This window comes from Nymphalis io, chromosome 1 (genome assembly GCF_905147045.1).
Source record: "Nymphalis io chromosome 1, ilAglIoxx1.1, whole genome shotgun sequence".
In the NCBI taxonomy this organism is placed as follows: Eukaryota; Metazoa; Arthropoda; class Insecta; order Lepidoptera; family Nymphalidae; genus Nymphalis; species Nymphalis io.
Window position 1 is genome coordinate 6883659 of NC_065888.1, and position 25625 is coordinate 6909283.

At 30.6% G+C, this 25625-nt stretch overlaps 2 protein-coding genes across 3 annotated transcripts in view; one reads left to right on the forward strand and one right to left on the reverse strand.

The window, feature by feature from the left end:
• The window catches only part of LOC126769371 (syndecan), a 248851-nt gene that overhangs the window by 97600 nt on the left and 125626 nt on the right, over positions 1 to 25625 (forward strand). The gene's annotated exons all lie outside the window — the stretch shown is intronic.
• On the reverse strand, positions 18812 to 23312 carry LOC126769216 (lipase 3-like). The gene is made up of 5 exons (XM_050487855.1): positions 23178 to 23312; positions 20859 to 21069; positions 20093 to 20460; positions 19864 to 19989; positions 18812 to 19410 (listed from the first exon to the last, which is right to left on the reverse strand). Exons 1-5 carry the CDS (start codon positions 23289 to 23291, stop codon positions 19033 to 19035), a joined length of 1197 nt encoding a protein of 398 aa, XP_050343812.1. The 5' UTR covers positions 23292 to 23312; the 3' UTR covers positions 18812 to 19032.

Sequence of the window (25625 nt, forward strand, 5' to 3'; positions counted from 1 at the left end):
GGTACCTAAATAAAAAACTTAATTTAATTGTACGTATAGTCTAGTCTAAAATAAACTTAATAAATTTATCATTGCAATATTGTTAAGTTTTTAGACTTGTTAGAAAAAATAAAGAATATACTATTGATTTTTAATAATGAAATAATTTTAAAGGCAACGTAATATATTTCCAAACATTTAGGTGCTTCGGAGTATTCCTGTTAAGAACTAAGAGAACATGTCAAACAAAAATGTATTGTTACATGGTTTAGAAAATAAGAGATCAAAGTAATCCCGAATTAGTTGAGGGCGTTTATGTCGAATTAAATAATACAAAAAGCTTCAGACGTACCCTTGTAAATTTTCTTTAAACAATACCTATATTATTTATTATACGAAATAAAATGGTTATAACATTTTATAAACTAAAATATAATTTTATTTCAATGACATACTAATTTCTATAAATTTAGTACAGTCAAGAAATAGAGGACGAATCAGTTAATAGGTCCATAAGGTCATGCTACTGCCACTGTAAAGTAAACACGATTAAATTTAATCAGGCATCAATAAATTACAAATTTATTACTTAATTAATATGTTTTCAATTACAACTATGTGATCCCATGTTATTATAAATCCATACTAATTTACTTATATGTAAATAGATTTTACTTACATTCCGAGAATCGAGATTATCTTATAACGCTTGTTATTATTCTAGTTATAATAATGAATGAATTATAAATAAATAATCTTTGATCTCTTAAATTGTATTTATCTATTCACAGCTTACATACAAAACTCATTACAATATGTATTACATTACACGTAACCAAAACCAAACTATGATTACCCAATTATTTTAAATATATATTGTATTACAAATTAAATTACATTAATTAAAGCAACATTATTATATCAATTAGTAATTATAGATTTGAAATATATATGTAAATATTTTCTTGTTGTTATTGTTTAAACAATTTGAATGGTTTTGGGTTGAATAGGTATGTACAATTGTATATTTTTATATTCAAAAGACCATTGGCACAATTTGATTAAAGATAGCAACTTTATAAAAGCAAACAATAGAACAACATGGTGCAAGAGATGTGTTACCAAGCCATTAGTAAACTTTGGACTTCAAGACGTCATAGTTCATGGAGGTCTGAATGAAGTTCTTTTTTTAAAAACATCTCGGAATATAGAAAATATATCTACTAAAAGTTATGTAATATATTTGAGATTAATATTTATTACGGTTAACGTGATGAACGCTTCAAACAGTTGAGAAAAGTTTGTCAATTTTCTGAATAGTTTCATGTAAAAAAATTAAACTTGTGTTAGTTAATAATATAAGAACAGCTTATGATGTAGCTGCAAAAATTGATGACGTTGTATTTTTTAAATTTGGTAAGCACCGTAAAATATCAAGAAGCAGACGATTTATTATAAAATAAACCGTAGGGCTAAACAAAAGCCATTAAAACAGATGGGTAGGCAGGCCACTAAATGTAAGAAAGAAAAAAATTAATATTAGGAATCCCAAAGAAACGTCAAACCATAAAGGTAACAAAGAATTCGAGTATCGCTCACAGGATACTAATGCAGAATGTTAGGAGTGGAAAGTTGGGTTATTTCTTTAAGAAATATAACAGGGAGAAACGGTATTTATTCTATTAAATCTTTTTTATTGCGTTTAATCATTTTATTGAGTATTTTGTTTATGTATTCATGTTATGTTTACTATATTTGTTTTGCTATAGCATAGCTTGCCATTCTGACATTTTGAAAATTAGTTATTTCTATGCAACTTTTTACTTACAAGCTTTTATTTAACTTGCAATGTATGTTTATTCGGGTGGAATCTTCCAACTCAATTTTGAAGCTGATATCTTCAACCGATTGAGCTGAAATTTTGTATACACGCTTAGTTTGGATGGCAATGCATGGTTAGCTGTGTGACGTCATTCTAAATCCAACATGGCGGAACACCAATGATGACGGACTAGTTATTTTTAATACTCTGCTACAATATAAGCTTCCCGAAAAATAAAGTGACGTCGGTGTAAATCCTATATGGCGGACTTCGAAAAATATATAATATAATAATAAATATAAATATAATATTTTTTTTATTTTAATTTCTTTCTACATTTAATTTAGAGTTCGACTCTGTGTTTTTTATGAAAATATATTTGTGTTTTAGTTTGTATGTAACATTGAACATTTGTAATTTTAGTTTCCGCCGGTAACAGAAATACAAGTTAAATAGCAAGGTTGAGTGCCTATTTTATATGTATTTTATGTTAGTGCTATCACATGATCGTCAGGGGGGAAATGTAAGGATGCTGTCGAATTCTATTCACGTTTCTCGAACTTAACACCCTTCGATTTCATTTGCGGGAAACCCTATGTGATGTGGTTTCAGAAGAATAACATCTCATTTACACTTGTTGTACTGGAATAAAGGAATAATTTAAATTAATAGAATCCATTACGATGGCGAATTTTTTTTTAAAATAAAATTTACAATTGTTGTTGGAAAGATATTTGTTCTTAGTCTAAATTTTAGTAACACTAAAACTAACAGTGTCAAAGTTAAATCTCTACTTTAGCTCCATTCGCGTATGTCGGAAGTATCGCCTGGCGAACCTAATGTACGTTACTCGCCCCTCTAGCGTGCAAAAGTAGTGCAATTAAGAAAAGAATCCTCAAGGCCGTCAGCACAAATACTTTCGCTAATGAGATGTTTAAGCGTGGTCTACTTCTATCTTCTATTCTCAACTTCCATATACTTTCAGTGTTTTCTATGTCTCTTTAAACTGCCTTTCTTTTTTATAAAACACGTGGAGGGTAATAGTTATTGGGATGGACTTTTACTTTTACTTGAAATTTTGTAATGATTTAAATGATAAAATTGTGTCTCGAAATAACAGCTTTTAATAATATTGCTAGAATGTTATATTATGCTGTTCTAAACTACAAAATAATGTTAATGAGAGCGTTTGTTAATGTTTATTTGTTTGTAATGTTTTGCGCGTTGCGATTGATCTGTTTAATGTTGGGCTTTATAATTTAGTAACGCGTACCGCGCGTGATACCTATTGCCGAGTCAGGTGTTCGATGGCCATTGCACCGAATACCATTCCTATGCTTAGATATAAAATAAAGGTACTGTTATTTTCTAAACGAATATTAAAAAATATTTTCCCGATGATATCCATTTAGAATTTTTATAACTAAACACGGCTATCTTATTTTCATCTTATGTCTTTAAATTAGACCAATAATAAGAGCTATGTCTTAAAAATTCATAAATGGATTACGTAACTTGCGAAACAGTTAAAACTTCAAATATCTACTGAAATTATCAAATAAACTATTAAAAACTTTTTTTTAATTATTCTTAATATTATAATAATACCTTAACTCTCACACGCTTGAGAACTATGTGAGCATGTACATAATATACAATATCCATGTTAAAGTACTCGTTATATATCGGTAATACTGTTCAACATTTACACAACGCGTTTGGTATTTGCGAATTTTATTGTTATTGCCTACGTTTATTTTTATAGTATTTATTTAGATACGTAGGCATCGTGGTTGCCAAGTATATTGTTACACGCTCTTTAAGCTATTTCGTATAAAACACATTCGATAATGAGCTTGTTTCTTATGTTTGAAATAAATGGCTAGTAATGGAAGGAAATGTTTATTTATATAAATGGTAATGAAGGTTCAAATGAAAAGAATGCCAAAATAAAAATAAGAATCTTACAAAAACATTTAATGTATTTAAAAAAAGCTCACAGGTAAACAACAAAAAATTAATTTATGGATTGTAAAACGTACCAATTAAAGTAAATATTTGTTGATTAAATTAAGAGCTCAATTTTATTAATTCCAGTAATATCATTTAGCGCTTACAGTCCGTCGTTATGGCGGTCATTTGTTTTTATTACGATTATTCTACAAACAGCGGTATAATATTATAAAGTTTACTATTTAATTATTTTCAATTTTTAATCATATTTAGTGTAAATTGTAAAGGAATTGATCCGACTAGACCAATGATAATTTTAAATAATAAAGACTGTATATAAATGACGGAAATGATTTCTTGTTGCGCTATTTTAACACTTTCACTTTCACTGGTGGTAGGGCTTTGTGCAAGCTCGTCTGGGTAGGTACCACCCACTCATCAGATATTCTACCGCAAAACAGCAATACTTGATATTGTTGTGTTCCGGTTTGAAGGGTGAGTGAGCCAGTGTAATTACAGGCACAAGGGACATAAAATCTTAGTTCCCAAGGTTGGTGGCGCATTGGATATGTAAGCGATGGTTGACATTTCTTACAATGCCAATGTCTAAGAGCGTTGGTGACCACTTACCATCAGGTGGCCCATATGCTCGTCCGCCTTCCTTTTCTATAAAAAAAAAAAAAACACATAAGCAATACTTTGCTATCATTACACCGTACTTCTACTATTAATTTTTATACGATTTAAAAAAAAATCCTTAAGACCGATTTCGGCCACGGCGGCCAATCTCAAGAGAGATTAGCCAACTGCGCAAGACATTTTATAGTGCACAAGTATGCGCGCAAACACAGTTGCACTCTCTAGTCCCTAGCTCTCATAATCCGATGGGAAGGCAATCCGACACTACCGGAAAGAGTGAAACCGGCTTTAAGTGCTTTCCGAGGCACGAGAGCATACGCACTTCCAAGTTCCAGACCCCAGGCTGCTACTGAGAATTTTCTAATAGAAAAAGCCAATAACTTTTTATTGGCCCGACCTGGGAATTGAACCTATGACCTGACGAGGCAGTCAAGGCTAAATAATATGAATTACATGCACCAGGTCGACGAGTGTGGTTATTATTACCATATAACTTAAGCAAAAATACATTTCGTTATACTTTATGAAAGAGAAAGTTATGGTGACACCGTACACCAGATACAAAACCAGATCACCTAGAATTTATAAGTGATTTTTTATATTATAACAATTAGAATAAAGGTTAGTTTTCTTTACACAATTTCGATCAAAAGTAATATGAGAGTTATAATAAACTTTATATGCTGTCCGCACTAAGCTTGGAATCGTTGTTGCAATAAAGATTTTATCAGGAATCGAGGTCCATCCTGCTTGATTGTAATAGGATTCGATTTGAGTTCGACGCTAGCAATTTATTTCTATGGCTTCCATGGCAGATGTTACATAACCAGTTATTTCACTAAACATTGTGTTCATAGCATAGCTCAATGTAAACATTAATTAAAATTGTACAAGTTCAAAATTAAATGTAAGTAGGAAAGAAAAAACATTCTAAGAATATTATTTGTGTATTTAAAGAGTAAAATACAAATTAATTCATTTCCTCGTGTTATTCCGCTATTTATTCACGAGTTCTTATGTAAATATCTTTTAGTTAAAAGTGTAACTTACTAAAGAATAAATAAAGATGAAGAAATAGAGTAGATTTTTTTTTGTAGGATTGGAAGGCGGACGAGCATATGGACTCCTAACCACCTGATGGTAAGTGGTCGACAACGCCCATAGACATTGGCATTGTAAGAAATGTTAACCATCGCCTACATCGCCAATGCGCTACCAACCTTGGAAACTAAGATGTTATGTCCCTTGTGCTTGTCACTGGCTCACTCACCCTTCAACCCGGAACACAACGATACCAACTAGTGCCGTTTTGCCGCAGAATATCTGATGAGTGGGTGGTACCTACCTATGCGAGCTTGCACAAAGCCCTACCACCAACAGGGTATATTCAACCTTAAAAAAAAGACGTTAATAATGAAACACGTTCCTAACTATAATCTTTTACTATTATGGTGCTCTAAGTGTTTGCTATTAAACTGAGGTAGGCGCTGCGAAATAATATTGCTTTTAAATTTTAACCTATTCCGTTATTACATATTAAAATGCTTTAAGCATTATATTTTGGATACAGAATAATTAAGCAGCTGTATTTATTATTAAAATAAATTAGTACTGAATATCTAGTTTCTCACTTATTTACCACTTAAATTTCAAGTAGGTGAAGCGTAGGCTAAAATTTAAATTACACTTTCCGTCGGAAAGCCCATCATTAATGCATATTTATGAGTGGGGGGAAAAATCTCGACACACAGTCATTAGTAAGGCATTACTTGGGGGCTGGCCCATTGGACAATAACCAGCGATACCTGTTGGTGTGTCTGTGTGCTTCATAAATGTAAACAATTTCTAAATATGTTTTATGATAAACATAATAGATGCAGGAGCTTAGTCTAAGGCATTAGATAATTGATCATTTTATGACTTTATTTTAATGTTATACTTATTATATATTTAAAATCATACAGATTTGTTTTTATCAAATATAATAAAGAAAAATGCTTTAACTTTTTCTGAATATGTAAAATATTATAACAAAATATATAAATAAAATATTATCCAATTTAAAGAAATATATTTACACACCGCACATCGTAATGTCACCGCCAAAGGCATCGCTAAACCTCTTAATATTTCTTCTAACTTGCGCCAGGCCCCTTTTGGCCGGGGGCATAATGGCCGCGTGCTTCTGACGGGGGCACGCCCTGCCGTACTTCGTTGTAAATGTATTAGATATTGTGCCTCTTTTTTTGCTATCAATGTTTTTCGAGTAATTTGGTGGGCCAAACAAGACCTATTCCACAATTTGATTATTGTTTTAATGGAAATAACACAAGCTTATTGTTTTGATGCGAAAATCGAGTCTTTTTTTGTATTGCCTTTGTAAATATAATATAAATTATTTGTAATAACAATAAAATCGATGTAAAAGTACCTTTAGTTCCGAGGGGATAGTAGCTATGTGATACTTTTTTTAATTTTGTATACTGTATCCGAATAATGTTCCTAATTAAATTTAAAATTAAAGCAAATACTTATTTTATTTCACATAAAGGAACGCTAAATACTTAAGGATTATTTTATCATTTTTGTTTGTTTTTTTTTTTTTGTATATAATATTATTGTTACAAATAAGGTAACCTTTGTATAACACTGACCTACATTTTTTTGTTACAGGTAAATAAGATTATATAAATCTTTAGGAAATGTCGAAGCTGCTGTGCCAAGGGCCTGGTAAATTTATGCTATACTAGTAATGTTTGTTCTAAGTATTTGTATTCTTTCAGAAAAATATGTTTGATCGTTTAATAGAAAAATTAAATATTCTATAAATTTATTTAAGTGATCTTATTGAATAAAAAAACTACAAATTTGTATACATCAAAAAATGTTTTTTTTTTTATGTGATATTAATTATAATGTCGATTTAACGACAGTTATTTAGAGAACACTTCATGCGTGTATTAAATATAGTCTGGTTAAATTTAACACGAAGAATTGCTTTGTTAAACTGAATTTATACTGAAAAGCAATTAGTCGACCACAAAACAGTTAAAAAGTGTGGTCACGTGACCGTCCGCGCAAATAATTATCTCGCCACATTAAGGCTGATTAATGTTGGCCTTTATTGAATTAAATGGTCGTTTACCCATCTAATGGTTTTACTGGATTTTACTGATATGTTGTAATTTTAATACTTTTGATATATTACATATATAAAACCTTAACAACCACGTACAACTAACACTAATTATTTTTTAAATATCATATTTTGTACGTATAGATACCATGCAAAAATCACTAATTTAGAAAATAGCGAGTCATTTCTCTGTGTAGATTTTGCAACGAAACGATTGGATTGATTTTGATAACGGCAGGACTCTACGGATTTTTCTTTACTCAAGTCTCAAAGCAACAACAACTAAACAAGCCGTTTATGAAGTAACCTCATTTGCTACTTTTATATTAATAAATTTAAGCAAATTATTATAATATTGTTAATTGCAATGTATCCTAAGATTCACTAGGAGTTTAGAAATTCTATTATTCACCTGCACGGAGATAAAGTCGAAAATCATTGCACATAGTAGTCGCAGGTTATTGTTATTTTAGAAGAGGCTCCTCGAGTCAATGAACTATTTTATCTGAATTCCACCTCACCGAACGGAATTACCGCAAACGGTGAAGGTGATATAGGGCTGTGAAAAATATTTTTTTATTTAAATATAAAAATGAAATTATTCCATTTCATTCGAAAACAAACGAACGAGGTGAAGTTTGATTACTAAACATATTGCTAGTACATTTTTTTCCTTCTTACTAAAATAAAATGAACTATTTTAAAATTTTAGATTTTTCGATATGGTTAAAATTGAGGTCATTATCAGGTATTTTGGTTATGGGGGTCACGCGCTCTGACCTCCAATTGTAATTTTTAGCTCGATCTTTTAAGTTTACTCTTTGTTTTTATTCATTTTAATTGCTTATACTATTTTTTTGTTAATTATATTAAACCTTATGTTCAAAATTACTTTCTATTTTCTAAGGATACCACGTCATCGCCCGCTAAAAACCGTTATAGGTAAATAAAGGCTTACTCGAATAAAGTTTATATTAATTTTGTTTTAATTCAATATTTTTAATAGTTTATTGTCTAACTAACAACTCCGCGCGAATTAATTTTATTTACAACCGTCCGTTCTTAATTGCCTGCGATGTTCTATTACGGAAGTTAGTTACTCCCTAGAGGACCACGCATTATCCGGGATGAACAGCATTCTATGTATGTCTAGAATATATATTAAAATATAATAATTAAATTGAATTCGTTCCTATTATAATCAAATACGTATTGTTAATTGCTTTCAACGTTTCAAAAGTACAAAAATCAAAAATTATTCACGTAATATCGAATTGTTTAATTTATACACATGTTATGTGTATAAATATATAACATTATAAAAATATCTTTATATTAATTTATCAAGCTATTTGTTAATTTTCGTAGGCTTTCGTTACGACAATAGGTCAGAGATTATTACGCCAATATCGAGTAGGATGAAGGACCAGAAGGAATTAATCTGGTGCGGTCGATATCACTATTCACAGTCAATTAGATTTTGAAGGCAAAAACATTTGCAGGGTTTCTTTGTTAGTAGGTATAATCTACACCAATGTATACTTATATTATAAAAACGAAAGTAACTCTGTCTGTTACGCTTTCACAGCGAAACCACTGAACCGATTTTGATATCCTAAAGAAGAAAAAAGGATACTTTTTCGAATCTAACGCCTGACCACCTCCAAAAAGTTTTTTTTTTTAAATGATATTAAAATTTAAGTAGGAAAGTTTTTTTAGAAAAACCAGTTAACACAAATCAAAACTTACTATCGTTATTAAATTGTTTAAGCAATTCGATCTTTTATTATTATTTATAATATGTTTATAATATATAATATCACGAATTTATTTAGTATTAAATTATTTATGTGGCAAATTCTATGATATATATCCTGCAAATAGAACATGTGACAGTTAACCATTCGCGGTTTCAAATTCTGGCAAGGGCTGTGCTTGTGTAATCATAAATTTGACTTCAAGTTCGGGGTGAAGAAAAAACCGTAGACGAACTTCCATATCGTATGAACTTTTGCACTGTGTCTATCAAACAATTCGCTCTGGAACTGGTCTTAACAGATTAGGTGGCATTTGGTTAGCAAGGAACAATAAACAGACAATTAATTACCTATTAAAAGTATATTAAGGAATTAACAATATTTAAAAGCATCTAAATGAAAACTAGCATAAAATCTTCTGGCAGTAAATCTTCGCATGTACATGTCTGAAGATATTTACTTTTTTTATTATTTGGTTCTTTGGTCATGTTAAAACCTAAATACTAAAGTCAACAACATTTTTCGTAAAACATAATTTATCTTCAGATTTTTTACAACATACATATAGCTTCTGATTTTAATCACAAAAAACGAAATACATATAAGAAAATTTCGTATGTACTACTTCGTAAAACGCAATTTCATCGGGAGTCCATTCTGAGCAAGCTGAATTCACAAATGACACTTGTACCATGCAGATTTCGTATAGCCACAGTCGAAACATGCTATATAGAGATGAACCAATTTATTGATATCGGTTCCATAAAGTATTCGCTAGCGTTAATATGCGCCTCACGTACTTGATCATCGGGAACCATTGATATTGCCTCACAAATTTATGCCAAAGATATAGTGTGAGTGAGAAATGTGGTACTCAAGTTTAAGCGTAGTCAGCATGTTAGATAGGAGCTATATTGAGGTTATTTATTTGGAACCGAAGATAATTTCCAAAATATTTTTTAACTGTGGTATTCAGTATTAAAATTGTTGATTCTATTTACAAGGATGGAAAAATCGAATTTTACTTTTTTTTTTAAAAGCCACTATTTTATAGGTACCATTTATTTGTATATTAATATTGATATTTATATGTAAACAATTACAAAATTAGACAAAAACAAACACTGGGTTTCTTTCGCCGCTTCTTCTCAGGTAATGGTAGTTTTTACTTTAACTATCAATAAGTAATTCTAATGCTTAGGTATGTATAGAATAAGATAGTGTGAATGTGAGTAATTATTGTGTTAGCGCGAAACAATTAGGTACATGATTTAGTTTTATGTTAGAATAAGTTTAATATTTAGAGTAACAGCCTGTTAGTGTCCCACTGCTGGGCTAAGGCCTCCTCTCCCTTGTGAGAAGAAGGTTTGGAGCTCCACCACGCTGTTCCAATGCGGGTTGATAGAATACACACGTGGCAGAATTTAAATGAAATTAGTCACATGCAGGTTTCCTCACGATGTTTTCCTTCGCCGTCAAGCACGAGATGAATTATAAACACAAATTAAGCACATGAAAATTCAGTTGTGTTAAAAAACACGCGTTCTAAACACTAGGCCATCACCACTTAGTATTTAGAAAATAATCTCAAATAGAAAAAAGTCAGCGAGTAACTAGTATGATATGTTTTGTGGAGCGAAAAGAAAGGTAAGAAAGGTTAAACTGCGCGTTACGCGTGCTAAGTAACACATCAACACCACGTAAGATAAATAACACACCCTCTAACAATAACATTGTTTCTTACACATTTTCTTAGGGCCTTTTTCCTCCTTTTTTATTAATGCAATAACAACCCTTCCCCTACGACGTGACACAAAGTTTTCGATATATGAAATATGAAGGAACGATCGATTTATCACGCAATTATTGGTTTTAAGGTTCAGTATTGATTTTTGTAATAATAAAATATTTAACCATTGTCAAAAAATTAATTTAATTTAATTTTTTGTGTCCTATTTTCGTAATAAGTATTGTTTATGTACAAATCACAATGTTATAATTATCTAATTGTTATAATAAAGTGTAATATATCTTAAAAATAAATAAGGCATTCTAAATAACATTTTTCATCATAACTGGGCTCCACCTAAAAGAATGTGCGTTCAGCACCGTACACGTGATAGAAGTGAAACTTGCTAAAAAAAGATTATAATTAATTGGTCCTTATGTATTATATACATCGCTTTTTTACTCCACTTTCGTTTGCTTCGGAATATTATAATGTTTATGAATATATTATTAATAAAACTATATCACAATTCCTTTTCTTTTAATGACCTTCATTCAATGAAAATATAATACAACATTCTATACAAAACAATTATATAGCTCTCTTTGTCTTTTTATCTGTCATATCTTTCTTCTCTCACATAACCCAAAAAACAATCACACGGATCTAATTAACTTCAATAATTAGTAAAACATAATACAACTTCAGTTTGACGGGAGAATCACTTAATAGAGAACGGTGTTGTAGATGTCTGCACTGCTCCGTGCACTGGTAAAACATGAATCCATTAACGAAATAACGTAAACAGTACTACGTACTTGCAATTTAATTAATGGACCGATTCTACGTCACATCTCATTTCATCGTCATGTAATTGTGGTCTTTGGAAAGAGAGCTCTTAGAGCGAAATTAACGAGCTATTCATTGATTTCGACTATTCATTCGATTTTCCAACGATTTTGATTACATATAGTGTAAATTCAATACTTTTGATTTAAATATCGATCATTCAATTGATTCGCTAATGGTAACGAACAAGAAAGATAAATTAAATTATTTTTATTTCTTTTAATTTATTTTTGAACAATTATACAATACTAGTTTCCGGGGGGAGGTCGTAGGTAACCTACGTCGTTTTGTGTACCCCTGACAACACGTATACAAAATTTCAAGATGATTGGTTCAGTAGTTAAAGCGTGAAATCGTAACAAACAAACAAACTCACTTTCGCATTTATATTGTTAATGACTGATGACTTTTATTGTACGACAATAGCACTACGCTAGAAATCTTCACCTTTAACTAATATTTTTTAATGGTCATCGATAAAATTATATTTATACTGACTTTACACGTTTTCCTTGTTTAAAACATTGTATATATGAATTACAATTATTTTCAAATATCAGTGGAAAATACGTCGACAAGTGCATTTATTTAACGAAATCTATGATTTTAAAATCGCTAAACGCATCGCATATTTATTTACTTACTTGATAAAATATTTAACATTCTATGTTTGTAAAATTTGCTAATAAAATTTTAATTTTAGGCAAGTAGTAGATTAAACTTTAATATTGAGCAAAGAACGTATGATACAGAGGCGTGGCCTGCGGTGAGATATTATCTCCAGATAGGACGGTGAGGCACGGGCTGGAAATCGCTTATCACAATATTGATACATTTTAAGTGCAGTATCGGTAAAGGCATTAGGTAATTCCATTTTATGTATATAATTCAAACGTAATTAATATTAACGGCGATCCGCCGATGTCGTTCAAACACGAGGTTGCCCGTTTGACGATCCAGAGTGAATTTTCTGAAAAGTATACAATCACTTTCGTCTAAAAATTCATAGTCTCGAACCATGACGGCGCCAGAATATCACCGTCATATTTATAAAAGAAAATTGTGATAAAAATCTTGACTGTTGATCGATGTCAGATCGGAAACTTAGATTTACTAAGATTGAGTACACAACCCTCTGTGTACTTCCATGTCGATTATTTACGAATGCATGTCACGTGACTAGCCGATATATGACAATGCTTAGTTCGTAAGTAACTATGTTAGTATCGTCCAATCTCACATAGGAAGGGATACCGAGGTCATTGTCGTAGGGCGTGACATTTCTCGTTTTTGTTTATAAGTTAAGGTATGATATTTATTTAAATGTATTATGTAATATATATAATTTTTGTACACCGTTTTACTATTAATATACACGCTCAAATAAAATACTCTATATCCCATGAAATAAAGTGTTTGCATAAGGAGATAGTTATCTAATTATATGTAAGTTCACTGAGTCGTAAAGAAACGCAAAACAAGCCGATATTTCAATCGAGAGATGAAAGTTATTACGCTTAAGGATTGTAATAATATAAGTGCGGTTGCAAATATCAAAATATTTATTATAAAAATATGACGAATGATATTTTTTATATAAATAATGATTAAAAATGTATGATTGAAGTCAGTACCCACAGTTACTTATATTATATTAAACCAATTATCGTTTATCAATTACAGGTTTCTTTCATTCATGGCGGTTATATAGTAATGTAATAAACATTAGCGAAACGTTGATGAAGGTCTTTGGTAGTTGTCACGGTAGCATATGAAAGCGATCCTGTGGCGCTCCTCGTTAATACGGAAAGTTACCGCTGGTTTTTTAGTGGGTATTCCGATGTTCGGGGTGCACTCGTGCCTTGGACACCGGCGAGCCCCACATACCCCTGTCCCCCACTGTGGGGAAAACGCGTAACGCGTTTTTTCAGCATTAAAAGAAAGTAAGAAATGTGCTGAGATAAATATAATAGTAATAAAAATGAATATGCGTTGTTATTCTTATTATGTTCGTTCACTCATTATTTATCTAATGCAACCCAGCAATTACGGGAAGGTGCAATTAGGTGCAAAACACATACAAAAATAAATTAATAAGCATTTTGATGATTTGAAGTGTGTTTATGTCGTCGTCATCCAATCGCAATCCCAGCAGTAGATTGCGATTGGATGATATAGACCTCTAACAAAGGGCGCCAAAGCTGTCGGTTCTCTGCCTGTCGCATCCAGTCTTTTTCCGCCACATTTTTTTTTATATAAATTGCGGGACAGAATATCTACGAATAAAAATTAACGTTTTCTATTTTATCATATCATATATCAGTATTTATATCAGTCGGAAGTAAATGTTATTTTATTCATGAACTAAAATCGACCCTGTTATATAATAAAATTCGCAACAAAAGCTCACCAGCCGGCGGAGTTAATTTTTAACGCATTGCTGCAGAGGAAGCGTTGCACTCGGACGCGTTCAAATAAATACGAATGTGTGAATACACCTCGTGTACCGTTTGTTCCGTAACAACCTTAAATTTAACTATATTTTCACTCATTTCAAATAAATTTAAATAGTTTTTAACTCGAAACTCCCGAGCTCCAATGATAAAGTAATATTCTAGCCTGGGCTGTTTGAATTTTAGTTTTTTACTAAGTTTAAGTGTCTGCCCCTTTTAAAATACTTCTAGTTATACTTTTCGCGTACGATAAAGTTTCACATTTATTTTCTTAAAATATTAAAGGCGCGAAATCTGCAGACTTCGACGCCTTTGCACGTAACGACTTCCTCTTAATATGACTTCCTTCATTAGGGTCTACGCGCTTCACTGAACGTTGGTATTTATCCGTTTAATGTCCCTGATAGCGACTACGAGCATTTTAACACGACCACGTAATAAGAGCCATATAACACTTTTAAAAGCCGTAACAGTCTTTGCTTAAGTATTCTTTACAAGAAGTCCTCAGAGATCTCTATAAGCTGGTGTTTCACAACCTTCTGTTGACACTCTTTATTGCTCCATTATGACGATGCTACGCGCTAATGGCAATTGTTCTTTAAATATTTATTACCAACATTCCGCGTGTAAATTTTTAAAAAGCGCTTTTTTCATTTACTTTCTTTATTCTTATCAGTTTAATCAAGTTCTAGGATCAAATTGAGTTTTAAAGGAGCTTGAAGAGAATATCAGAAAAGTAAAACTTTAAAACACAACACTATAATAAAATTTTGGTAAATGGGCCACAAGAGAGAATTTAATCACCGCTGCGCATAGAAATTAGCGTAGACTGAGGGTTAAGCCACTCTTTGCATCGTTAATGCGTTATAAAAATGAGAGAAGAACAAATAAGCCAGACGGAAAGCGGTCACCGATCGATTATAAAAAATTTTTTTTAAGAAATATAAAACATTTCGCACACTGTCAATGGACCGCCACCGCCAATGTCTCTTATGTCTGTATTTATTCTGACTCCTTTAAACGGCAAAGGTATGGTGACATAACTATTGAATGAGTGATAAATAGATCTGCGATCAGTTATATAACAATATTGATACTGTTATTTGTAACATGAATTAATAGGTTATTTGTCTAGACAGTATTCGATGATAAATAGAAGTTTGCGGTGAGAGCAAAAGTCCAACGTCGGACAGACGGACGCACGTGTTTAGTTTACTTAACAGTGACGTGACTTGGACGCTTATACGGAATAAACAGAAAGCATTTGTTACAACATATGGACAAAGCAATGCAATTAATCATACAATCTTATATTCTTGTAGATACGAACAAATCTTGAAAAAAGAAATGCTAAAAACATATAAAGACGTAAGATAAGACTACTAATCTATAAAATATTCAAAAAAAAATAAAATATTATTGACAGTCATGCGTCTTGTGACAAATACCGAACTAATACAATATATACCAACGCCTTAAAGACGATATTACTCCTTAATAATGTTATAAATGCGAAAATGATTATTTGTTTGTTACGTCTTAACTACTCAACCGATTATCATGAAAATTTGCATACATGTTGTAAGGGGTTATTTTTATATACTGAATTATAGTAATGCCTACTTATATACTACATTAGGTGTAGTATTTACATTTGCTAGAACAACGATATATTTGTGTAAGTCATGCTACATATAGTTGCATAAGAAAAAAGCAGCGGCAATTAAGAGAAAAAAACTACAACCCTTCTTATCTTATAAAACTATAAATAAGATAAAACTAAACAATTTAATGCAAATTTTTTTAAACCCTACAACCAAGGTAAGGGGGAACCTAACACCTCCCCATCTCACATGCGGGCGAAAACTAGTTAACCAGTTGTCAGTTTTTAATAGGTATTATTTTTTGTATAATTGAGTCCCATACTGTATAAGTGTATCTTTTGAATCGAGAAGAATTCACGAAACGAATACACTGAACGCAAAGATACTGCTCACGATATTCACAAATTGAGTTCAATTTCAACATTTTAAGAACTACCTCCTGTGTTCTGTTGAATTTCCATTTGAATGAATCTTCTTTGGTCCTACGAAAAATATACAGCTTTGTGAATACGGGAATCGACACAATATTGTCCTTTGAGAGATGGCATAGAGAATATACGGTACGAAATAAAACAGCGATGAGAATAAAGTGAAACGGTCGTTTAAGGGGCCCCGTCACCTCTTTGGTGTATTAAGTCTGCAATATGATATATCATCTTACAACTTAGTGAGCCACATGACTATTTAGCTTAATATTGGTTACAGTTCAACCAAACAGGTAAAGTAAATAAGGTTCACTTAATTATTAGATTTTCTATCAGTAAATAAGACTACACCTTACTAATATATTTAAATTATGCATGTAATAAATTAATAGAAGTCTTAATATTCATAAATATATATTTATAAATAAAAAAAGTTAAAAGTAGATTTCATCGGCTTCTATATATTATGAATTAGGCAGTGCATTGATAACCAGACAATTATATATCTATTATATATATATTCCTGTTGGGAACGTCTCATCGAAAATTTGATTATAGCATATTTAAATATTATTTTTAAGTTAAATTAATTGTAACTTTTACTGGTGGTAGGACTTTGAACAAGCTCGTCTAGGTAGGTACCACCCACTCATCAGATATTCTACCACAAAACAGCAATACTTGGTATTGTTGTGTTCCGGTTTGAAAGGTGAATGAGCCAGTGTAATTACATAACATCTTAGTTCCCAAGGTTGGTGGCACATTGGTGATGTAAGCGATGGTTAACATTTCTTACAATGCCAATATTAATTATGGGCGTTGGTGACCACTTATCATCAAGTGGCCCATATGCTCGTCCGCCTTCCTATTCTATAAAAAAACTTTCTTTATAACTGACTACCGTATATTAATTAAATATTTATATATAGTGTGGGAATAAATTATAAAATTAAACATTAATTTGTTTGTATTCCCCATTGTTAGTAACGTATACTGTTGAAGTAAATTAAAACCTTTATTATTATTTTCAACAGTTACAAAATCTATCATTCTCTCTGTTTTGACAGTAAATATTTTTGCTTACCAAAGTTTTAGAATAAAACGAATAATTTAGTACGTTATAAATATTCACCTAACTTCAACATTTTTTATTTACTATTCGGTATTTCATTTTACAATGTATATGGTTTACGGAGGTGAGAGTTATGACGATCGAAAAAGTGTCCAAGTCATTTAGGTGTATTGAATATCAAACTTCGATGTTCGATTCAGAAAGGAAAGGGTCAGCGGATACGAATAAATCACCGAGCAGATTTAATGGACTTTGTCGAATTGAATTAATGACGACCGACCTCATATTATGACGCGTTCGTTTGTAAACTGCATACAAGTGCTTTTAATGGATTTCATTGACATGGACAAGGCTAGGATACAAATTTCTATTAATTATGCATATCAGTGCTTTATGTGAACTAACTAACTAAACCTTACTAAATCGTATACAATATTCTTACAACTTGGTTTTATGTTCTCATAAATGATATAATCCTTAATTATTAAGATTTCGTCCATATGATAAAAAACGAAACTCTTAAAGAATCTCTCTCACGTTTGTCTTTCTTTCGCAGCCTACTTAGGTAATACGAATTTACTGGACGAAAACAGTTTACCCAGTTTACTGGACGAAAAAAGACGTTTTTATAATATATTTATAATACGTAATTTTTTATCCTGATTTTAAACAATTAAATTAATAAAATTTTTAAAAAGAATTGTTTGGCTATAATCTATATATCACTGATTTGTCAGTGTAATAAAGCAAGATCAATTGGCAGTATAAATACTGCAATAGGGACTACAGTACGTACTAGAATAAAAAATGTAGTAAAGTATTTACTTTAGGTTAGATAGTTATTTGATTCTCTACATTTTTATGGTTTATTTATGTTAATTAAGAATTATCTCTTTTTTATTTTCATATTCTTTATATGGTACGAAACACTTGACAGATAAGTCCAACTCGTACTTGACCGCTATTATTTTTTTTACATATAGATTACTTTGTTCTGACTATTTTTAAAAATCGATTAACGATATCAAAAAAGGATGTATAATAGAACGGGTCTCCCAATTTTTTTAATTCTTATATCATTCAAGTTTTCTATATCTGAATTTAAACCTTAACTTTTCCATTACACAACAAGGAAGTTTAAATATATTTGAACTACAAGAAAAATGGCTAAGAATGTGTGGTGCAATATATTCTAGCGCAGGATGAATAGCTGGCTGTGAACAGGCGGAGATCATTTGGCCAATCGATTCGTATTTTTAAAGTGTAATTATAAATGTTAGCTTTAGTAGTGTAGCATCAGGTTTACACCGCTTGGAACTGATTCAATTGTTATTGGTAACGTTATTATTTAGTATAGTGTTCGTAATCAAAGATCATAAATGATAAAAATAAATAAAAATATTTTATAAAGTAATAATTTAATTTATAAAAAATATCAGCTTTGTATAATATATATTCTTTTTTATTATTTTAATTTTTCTTCCTATAATTCAGTAGGATACATTGGGTTACAGGATATTGTGCATAAACCTATCATACACTTAATAGATTATTTAGTCCCAAAGTAAAAATTGTACATTTTATTAAGAACAGATTATTAGTGTTAAATTTGACTTAACGTTCATATTTATTGAAAGCTTCAACAATGTAATCGTACACTAACTCTTTAGAATCAGGTGCAATAACGAAATCTGTATGAGAATAAGTTTCACGCGGTACTTTACGAGTTTTGGTATTTTGCATAACTTTAGCCATATCAATAACATCTTGTTCATCTAAAAGTGCATCATTAAGTGTGTAATGCATAGTAACGTCAATTGTAATCGCACTTATGCGATATTGAGGAGGAGTGATAGATCCATACTTGATCATGTTCATAACAGGATTGTGGTTCCACCTTCTAAATGATTTTGCCCGAATATTCTGTCCATAGTGAGCATATTGTTTGATCGAGGCACCAGCTACTGTTTCCAGACCAACGAACAAATCACCCTGAAAATTGTGTCGTAAATTAATCTAGAGGATATTTATCAAATTCAATTTAATATAGGCTCATTAAAATATTTAATTCTAAGAACTATTTATTATCTATATTTTTTTTAAATGGCTAGCGCTTGACTGTTATCACACCTGATGGAAAGTGAGATACAGTCTAAGATGGAGCGCGCTTGCCTAGAAGATACCTATTCACTCTAGATGGTACTGTTCATATTGTCTGATATACACGCATTCAAATACACAAATAAACACGCACGCTTATATTCTTAAATAATAAAGTCCGTTCTATGAATATTTTTAATAAACATGCTGTTAGTTTTTATTTAAATTCGTAAAGTATTGTTAAAGTAATAAATAATGGAATGACATATCTGTACGATGACAATACTTTAGGATTATTAGTTGATGTCACTGTTCTTATTGTCTTATTTTCCATGTTATACATACCATAATCTCCTTTATTATTAAAAGACCGCAAACTTCAATATTATCGTCATCACATTCATCGCCATTAAGAAAGCTGTTCCATTCAGGTCCCAGTATCTCTATGATACCTTTCCTTAAGGCATAAGACTGAAATTATGAAATATTTTAACATTTAGGATAATCAACAAAATTTGCCATAATAATATTCATTAAAAAGTTACAAAGGTTCAACATAAATTATTATACTTACGTAAATAGGATTAGTGTTAATTGCGAGCAATCTCAAAATTCTGTTAGGGAAGTTTTGCTGATAACCGACACCAGCAAGCAAATGAGCTGACTTGATCTTTTGGTTGTATTCCGGGAGCATTGAGTTAAGAACAAGGAAAGCAGTGCCTCCTTGTGAGTGCCCAACGTAATGAAGCTGTGATTTTCCAGTTACATCCAAAATGTAATCGATCATTGCAGGCAGGTCTTTCATACCGATATCTTCATAGGTGATGTCGAAGAATTCTTCTACGTCCACATCAGGATCCAAAGTAACGTGTCTACGTGAGTTTAGAACACCTCTTGCGTTGCCCATCCAAACATCGTAACCTTCTTCCGCCAGAATGTAAGCTAAGATAATAGCATTAACAGGTTGATTTAATTAGGTTTAAAGGCATCAATAGTAATAATTATTTTAATTTAGATTAGTTTTAAAAAAACTAATTTAGAAGACATTAAATAGACACTTTCTTCGTATTCAAAACTATCTGAGAGTAATAAAAGATATAATATAATCGACTATTTATTTATGGAGTAGTTATTAATTTATATATTTTCTGCTGTTTGCAATTATTCAGAAAGTCTTTAAAAAATAACACAACATTGTATCAGTTTTTGTTTATAACAACGAAATTAGCGGGAACTGTGTCACCAACGCGTGGTGATTACACAAAATTGTTTAGTTTATTTTATATTTAAAAGTGTTTCGAATAAAAAAACATGATTATATTAAGTGTAATAACTTTTACCTAAAGCGCGACCTATGCCTAAAACAACGTAAGAAATCGCGGAGCCTTGAAGACCATGCATCAATAACACAGCGGGCTTGGAAATCTTCGTAGCATTATCTATAGTTTCATGACGGCGGAAAGGAATCCTATTTACTTCAAGCATATATCCATCACTTGTTACTACGGTGTGCGATTCGGAATAGTAGCCATCTCTTAATAATCTTTCTTCCTGTAATATAAATGGTCTAGCGTTAGAAAACATTTATTATGTTTCGAAATAATATACATGTCATTTTCAATTTAAATCTACGAACTTTTAGTTTTTAAGTTTTGCGTATTATGAATTACAATACAATTATTGTTTGTTGATATTAAAATTTTAAAACTAGAATGCTAGGATTAATCAATTTTGATGACCATAAATACTATTTTTTTTATTTATAACGTTATTTAGCGAGTACGTATTTTCGTATCTGCATCATGATTTCTTGGAATTGTCTCAATACTAGAATATTAAGGCGATTTAAAATGATATCTACCCATCTACACGTAAAAAAGCTTATACTATATTGATATACCTTGACTGATTTTAAACATATTTTGATAAATTAGGATTATTGAGGTTAGATGGCCATCATTAAAAAAAGCTAATAATTTACTTTTATTTATCTCAATATGTGAGCAGTAAGTAGCAGAACATTGCACAGTATTGTGAGAATATTACTAATAATATTATATATGATTTAATGACTGATAAGATAAGAGCAAAAATTTTAATGTAAATTATTTATTTTTCACGCTTCCACCATACTATTTATAACATATTTGGTGAACGTAAGTCATCACAAATTAAGAAATTATTCTTCTGTAATCATTACATTCTAATTCGTCCTTCATTATGAACTACAATGAAACATTTGATCTAACTATGATGTAGGATACCCACCGGTATAAGTTACGCACTAGATAGGTGCTGATTGATTTTAGTTTGAACAAGTGAATCTTAAACGAATCTAAAGATTACCGGCATGTACCATTGAGGTTACATGTGCTTATTTTGTGCTTCAAACTAATTTCTTGGTCAGCGTTGAAACAAAACATAGTGAGCAATTTCATCTGACACATGCATTGCTATGATGCGCATATGAATGCATCAACCGACATTTGATCTCCTCAAGAGATGAAGAGTGTATACTCAATTTAGAGAATTAATTTTATTGATGTGACATATTATCTCAAAGTACCTAAGTAATATAATACGCATATATACCGCTTACAGGTTATCGAAATACGTCTATAGACGTTTATAAGCTCATTATCCCAACACTAATCGTTAAAATCTTCGTATTGATAACATTGTCGTAAAAGGAGATATTAATTTTGTTTTATATTGATCGATTACTTTTAATTCTTTTTCATATATTTATTTAGAAAAAATATCTCATTCTGGAACGTGATTGTACTTAATAGTTTTAATTTTTAGACACATTCCAATTTTTAAATTGAAATGAAAATTAAAAGCTATATTGAAGTATACATTTAAAGCACATGACAGAACACAATCACGAAATAATAATACGAGTGAATAAGAATGAGACGAAGATAAAGAAAGAATAACCTTTAGGCTTTAGGGAATTCGTGGCGTGAAGCGTTAAATTAACTTAAGATAATTTACAAAGACGTATCCATAGCACAATCCTTATATATTTTTTGGGGTAAAGTTATATCACGAGCTTAAAATTCTAAGTAATATATTTGTTTTTTTTTTACTATCTATCATAAATATCAAACTTATGAAACCTGTCCAAGGTAGACCAACTAACAATAACTTTTACTCTTGTAAATCGATTACGATGTAAATTATTTTAATCAACAGCTACGTACTATATTTAGAATGTACATATACATACATAAATAGTTATAGTTAGTAGTTACCATACATCTATAACTTCATTTGACATTCAATTAACTTTAAAATAGTATTGTTAGAATGAGACAAATATATTTTTGACTCACCGATGATTAATTTGGAAAAAATCTAATATATTATTTAATAATCAAGTATTTACAACGTCTCGCCTATATGTATGTAGGTAAAAAAGACTAATATATATAGTGTACTTTTAATATACTATTTAATTAATTAATTATATAAAAACCCGAGGGTGACAAAAAATGCTTCTGAAAATTCATAAACAGTTTTTTATTTATAAAGAAAATTTTAATATATTAATAAATTTTATAGAACATGCCTAAAAGACCTGTTAATTTTTGAAGAATTAAGCTGTTTATATCAAAAAATCGAAAAAGTAAATAAAATTTAACACATGAACTTACCACATTAATATAACGGTCAGTAACTTCTTCATTTGCCAATGCATTTTCCACATTTCCCGGCAATGCCTGGGCACCACAAACAAATATGGTCACTAACGGTACTATACCCAACATAGCTATTTGACAAATGACTAAGTAGACACCTTCATTCTTTCATTTATAATATGAAAATTATCCTTATCAATAGATTAACTATATATTATGTATGTATTATATAAATGTCAACGCAACTATATATGTTTTGTTCGTTTGTATTTTTAAAACTGTAGTGATAATGAATTTATCATAAGAAGATAATAGTGGACTATGTAAGGTCAGAGACATTGCCATGATATTCTTTGATCGTTTTTCTTATATTAGGTTTACGTCGTTACGACGACGTTTTTGAAACAACTGATCTGTGAAATATTGTCACTGATTACGATTTATATGACCTTTGCATGATATATAATTCATACAATACCTTTATTTCACATCTAAATATGAATGTGTTTTAATGTTCATCTGAATTTTTCCTCAATTTACCCGTATATTTAGCCATGCTACGTTTGGTTTTAATCGAGGTAAGTTTTTTATTTGTTGAGAGCCTCAAACACTGAATATCAAAGCAACGATAACATTATCAAAGAAGTAGGCGTAAAAGTCTGGAAAATTGGGATAAGTCTATAAATAGGATAAGCGTAATGTTCATTTGGTACATTATTATTGTTCATTTTCTATCATCTTATTTATATTTTATTTATAATCTAAAACATGTCTCTTATAGATACTGTGTGCTTAATCGATGTAGAAATTATATATTTAATACATCAAATATACAAAAGTAGTAACAGCGTTTATTGATAAAATATCTTTTTCAATCTCATTAAGAATAAATAAACTGTCCGAAAAACTGCTCAAAATTAACGGTGTAATTAAAACTCATTACTTCATTACATTACTTAATTTTTTGAACACCAGTAGCAAAACAAAAATGAAAATATTTTACAATCGTTAAAATAACATTTTATTGTAATGCACATCTTGTATTCTCAGAGGAATATTCTTTATTCAACATATATCTGATATAAAGCATGCAATTTTTTCCTAATCCTAATTAACGGTACATTCCTTTCAGAAACTTTATCATCGCAATTTTAAGGTGAAACGGCGACTCCGTCGTTTCTATTTTCATTACCGTCTCCAATTTAAATTTCAGGTCCAATTACCTTTTCGACTTGATCGACGTTTTCACCTCCATTACCTTTAAGAAAGTTGTAATATTTTATAAGGGCAAAAGTTACTGTGAGATTTAAGGAATCATTTATTTAAATTCCTTTTCTTTATTCCTTTTGTTGATTTTTCTATGTTATTTTATAAAAAGAAGGTTGTAAGAATTATATTCCGATCTTCCAAAAAGTACCTTATCTTGTTTATTGTTTATCAAGTATATGTTGTGTTTGTATGTCAATGTTAAATATAAGAAATAAAGTAAATAAGTAAATAATGAATTCTAAGCCTAAATTTTCTGGGTTTTTTCCTTTTAAGACCTAGTCCTGGTCTTGACTTCATTTATATAGGGGTCTGTAAATAAAACTTAAATGTACTTTTATTTGACACTAGTTTCTGATAACATTTCTGTACCTACATAACGGAAATCTATTAGATATATTCGTTAATTAGTTTCTTTCATATTGGCCTTCGTAACCAAAATTTAATACGAGGACATTTATATTTAATTTAAACAGGTGTGCAAAACGATATTTTAATTAATAAGCGTTTCCTTTTCAAAGTAAATAAAAACGTGATACATCTTAATAATAAAAAATTCATAACGGCACAATATCAAATTTTTATAAAGATAACAAGCAGAATCTTGTCGATGTTTCAAAGGCATTTACTATCATCATTAAAATCTTTTTCGATGCATTATGAAATCAATGTAAGTGAATACATGATGTTTAGATATATTTTTTACAATTTTGATTCATATCACCTTATCATAAATGTTTAATCTTTTTTTTCAACTTCCGTCTTAATATTATCTAATAAAACATTTTTATTCATTGAATTACATATGTATTGTAATGACAATATTGAAACATGAAACGATTATTCCAATTTCACGCGTAGCGACGACGATGTGCCTCCACTTTGGCTCGGACCAGGATACTGCCCAGCATATGTTTGAGGCGTGCCTAAAGGCCAGATATAAAGCCAAAGATCCCTATGTCTTGCGTTCAAGAGTCCCAGGTCGAGCCAATAAATATATATGGGGTTTTTCTGTTAAAGATTGAAACTATGTACACTCCCATGGTTCGGAAAGCACGTAAAGCTACATTACGGCCTGGGCTGTGGGTGGCGCCTGTACACAAGTAACAATTTTATGGTATTTATATTTATATCAAAATTCCATCCTCACCACCTCGATGTCTGGAAATCCGCAACAGTGTGATTTTTAAGGCATTT

Bases quoted from the DNA above. Each gene is read 5' to 3' on its own strand.
- LOC126769216 (XM_050487855.1), bottom strand. From the start codon at position 23,291: ATGTTGGGTATAGTACCGTTAGTGACCATATTTGTTTGTGGTGCCCAG. The intron at 21,070-23,177 runs GTAAGTTCATGT...TTTATATTACAG, and splicing joins CTGACCGTTATATTAATGTG to GAAGAAAGATTATTAAGAGA. The intron at 19,411-19,863 runs GTATGTATAACA...CACAATTTTCAG, and splicing joins TAATAATAAAGGAGATTATG to GGTGATTTGTTCGTTGGTCT.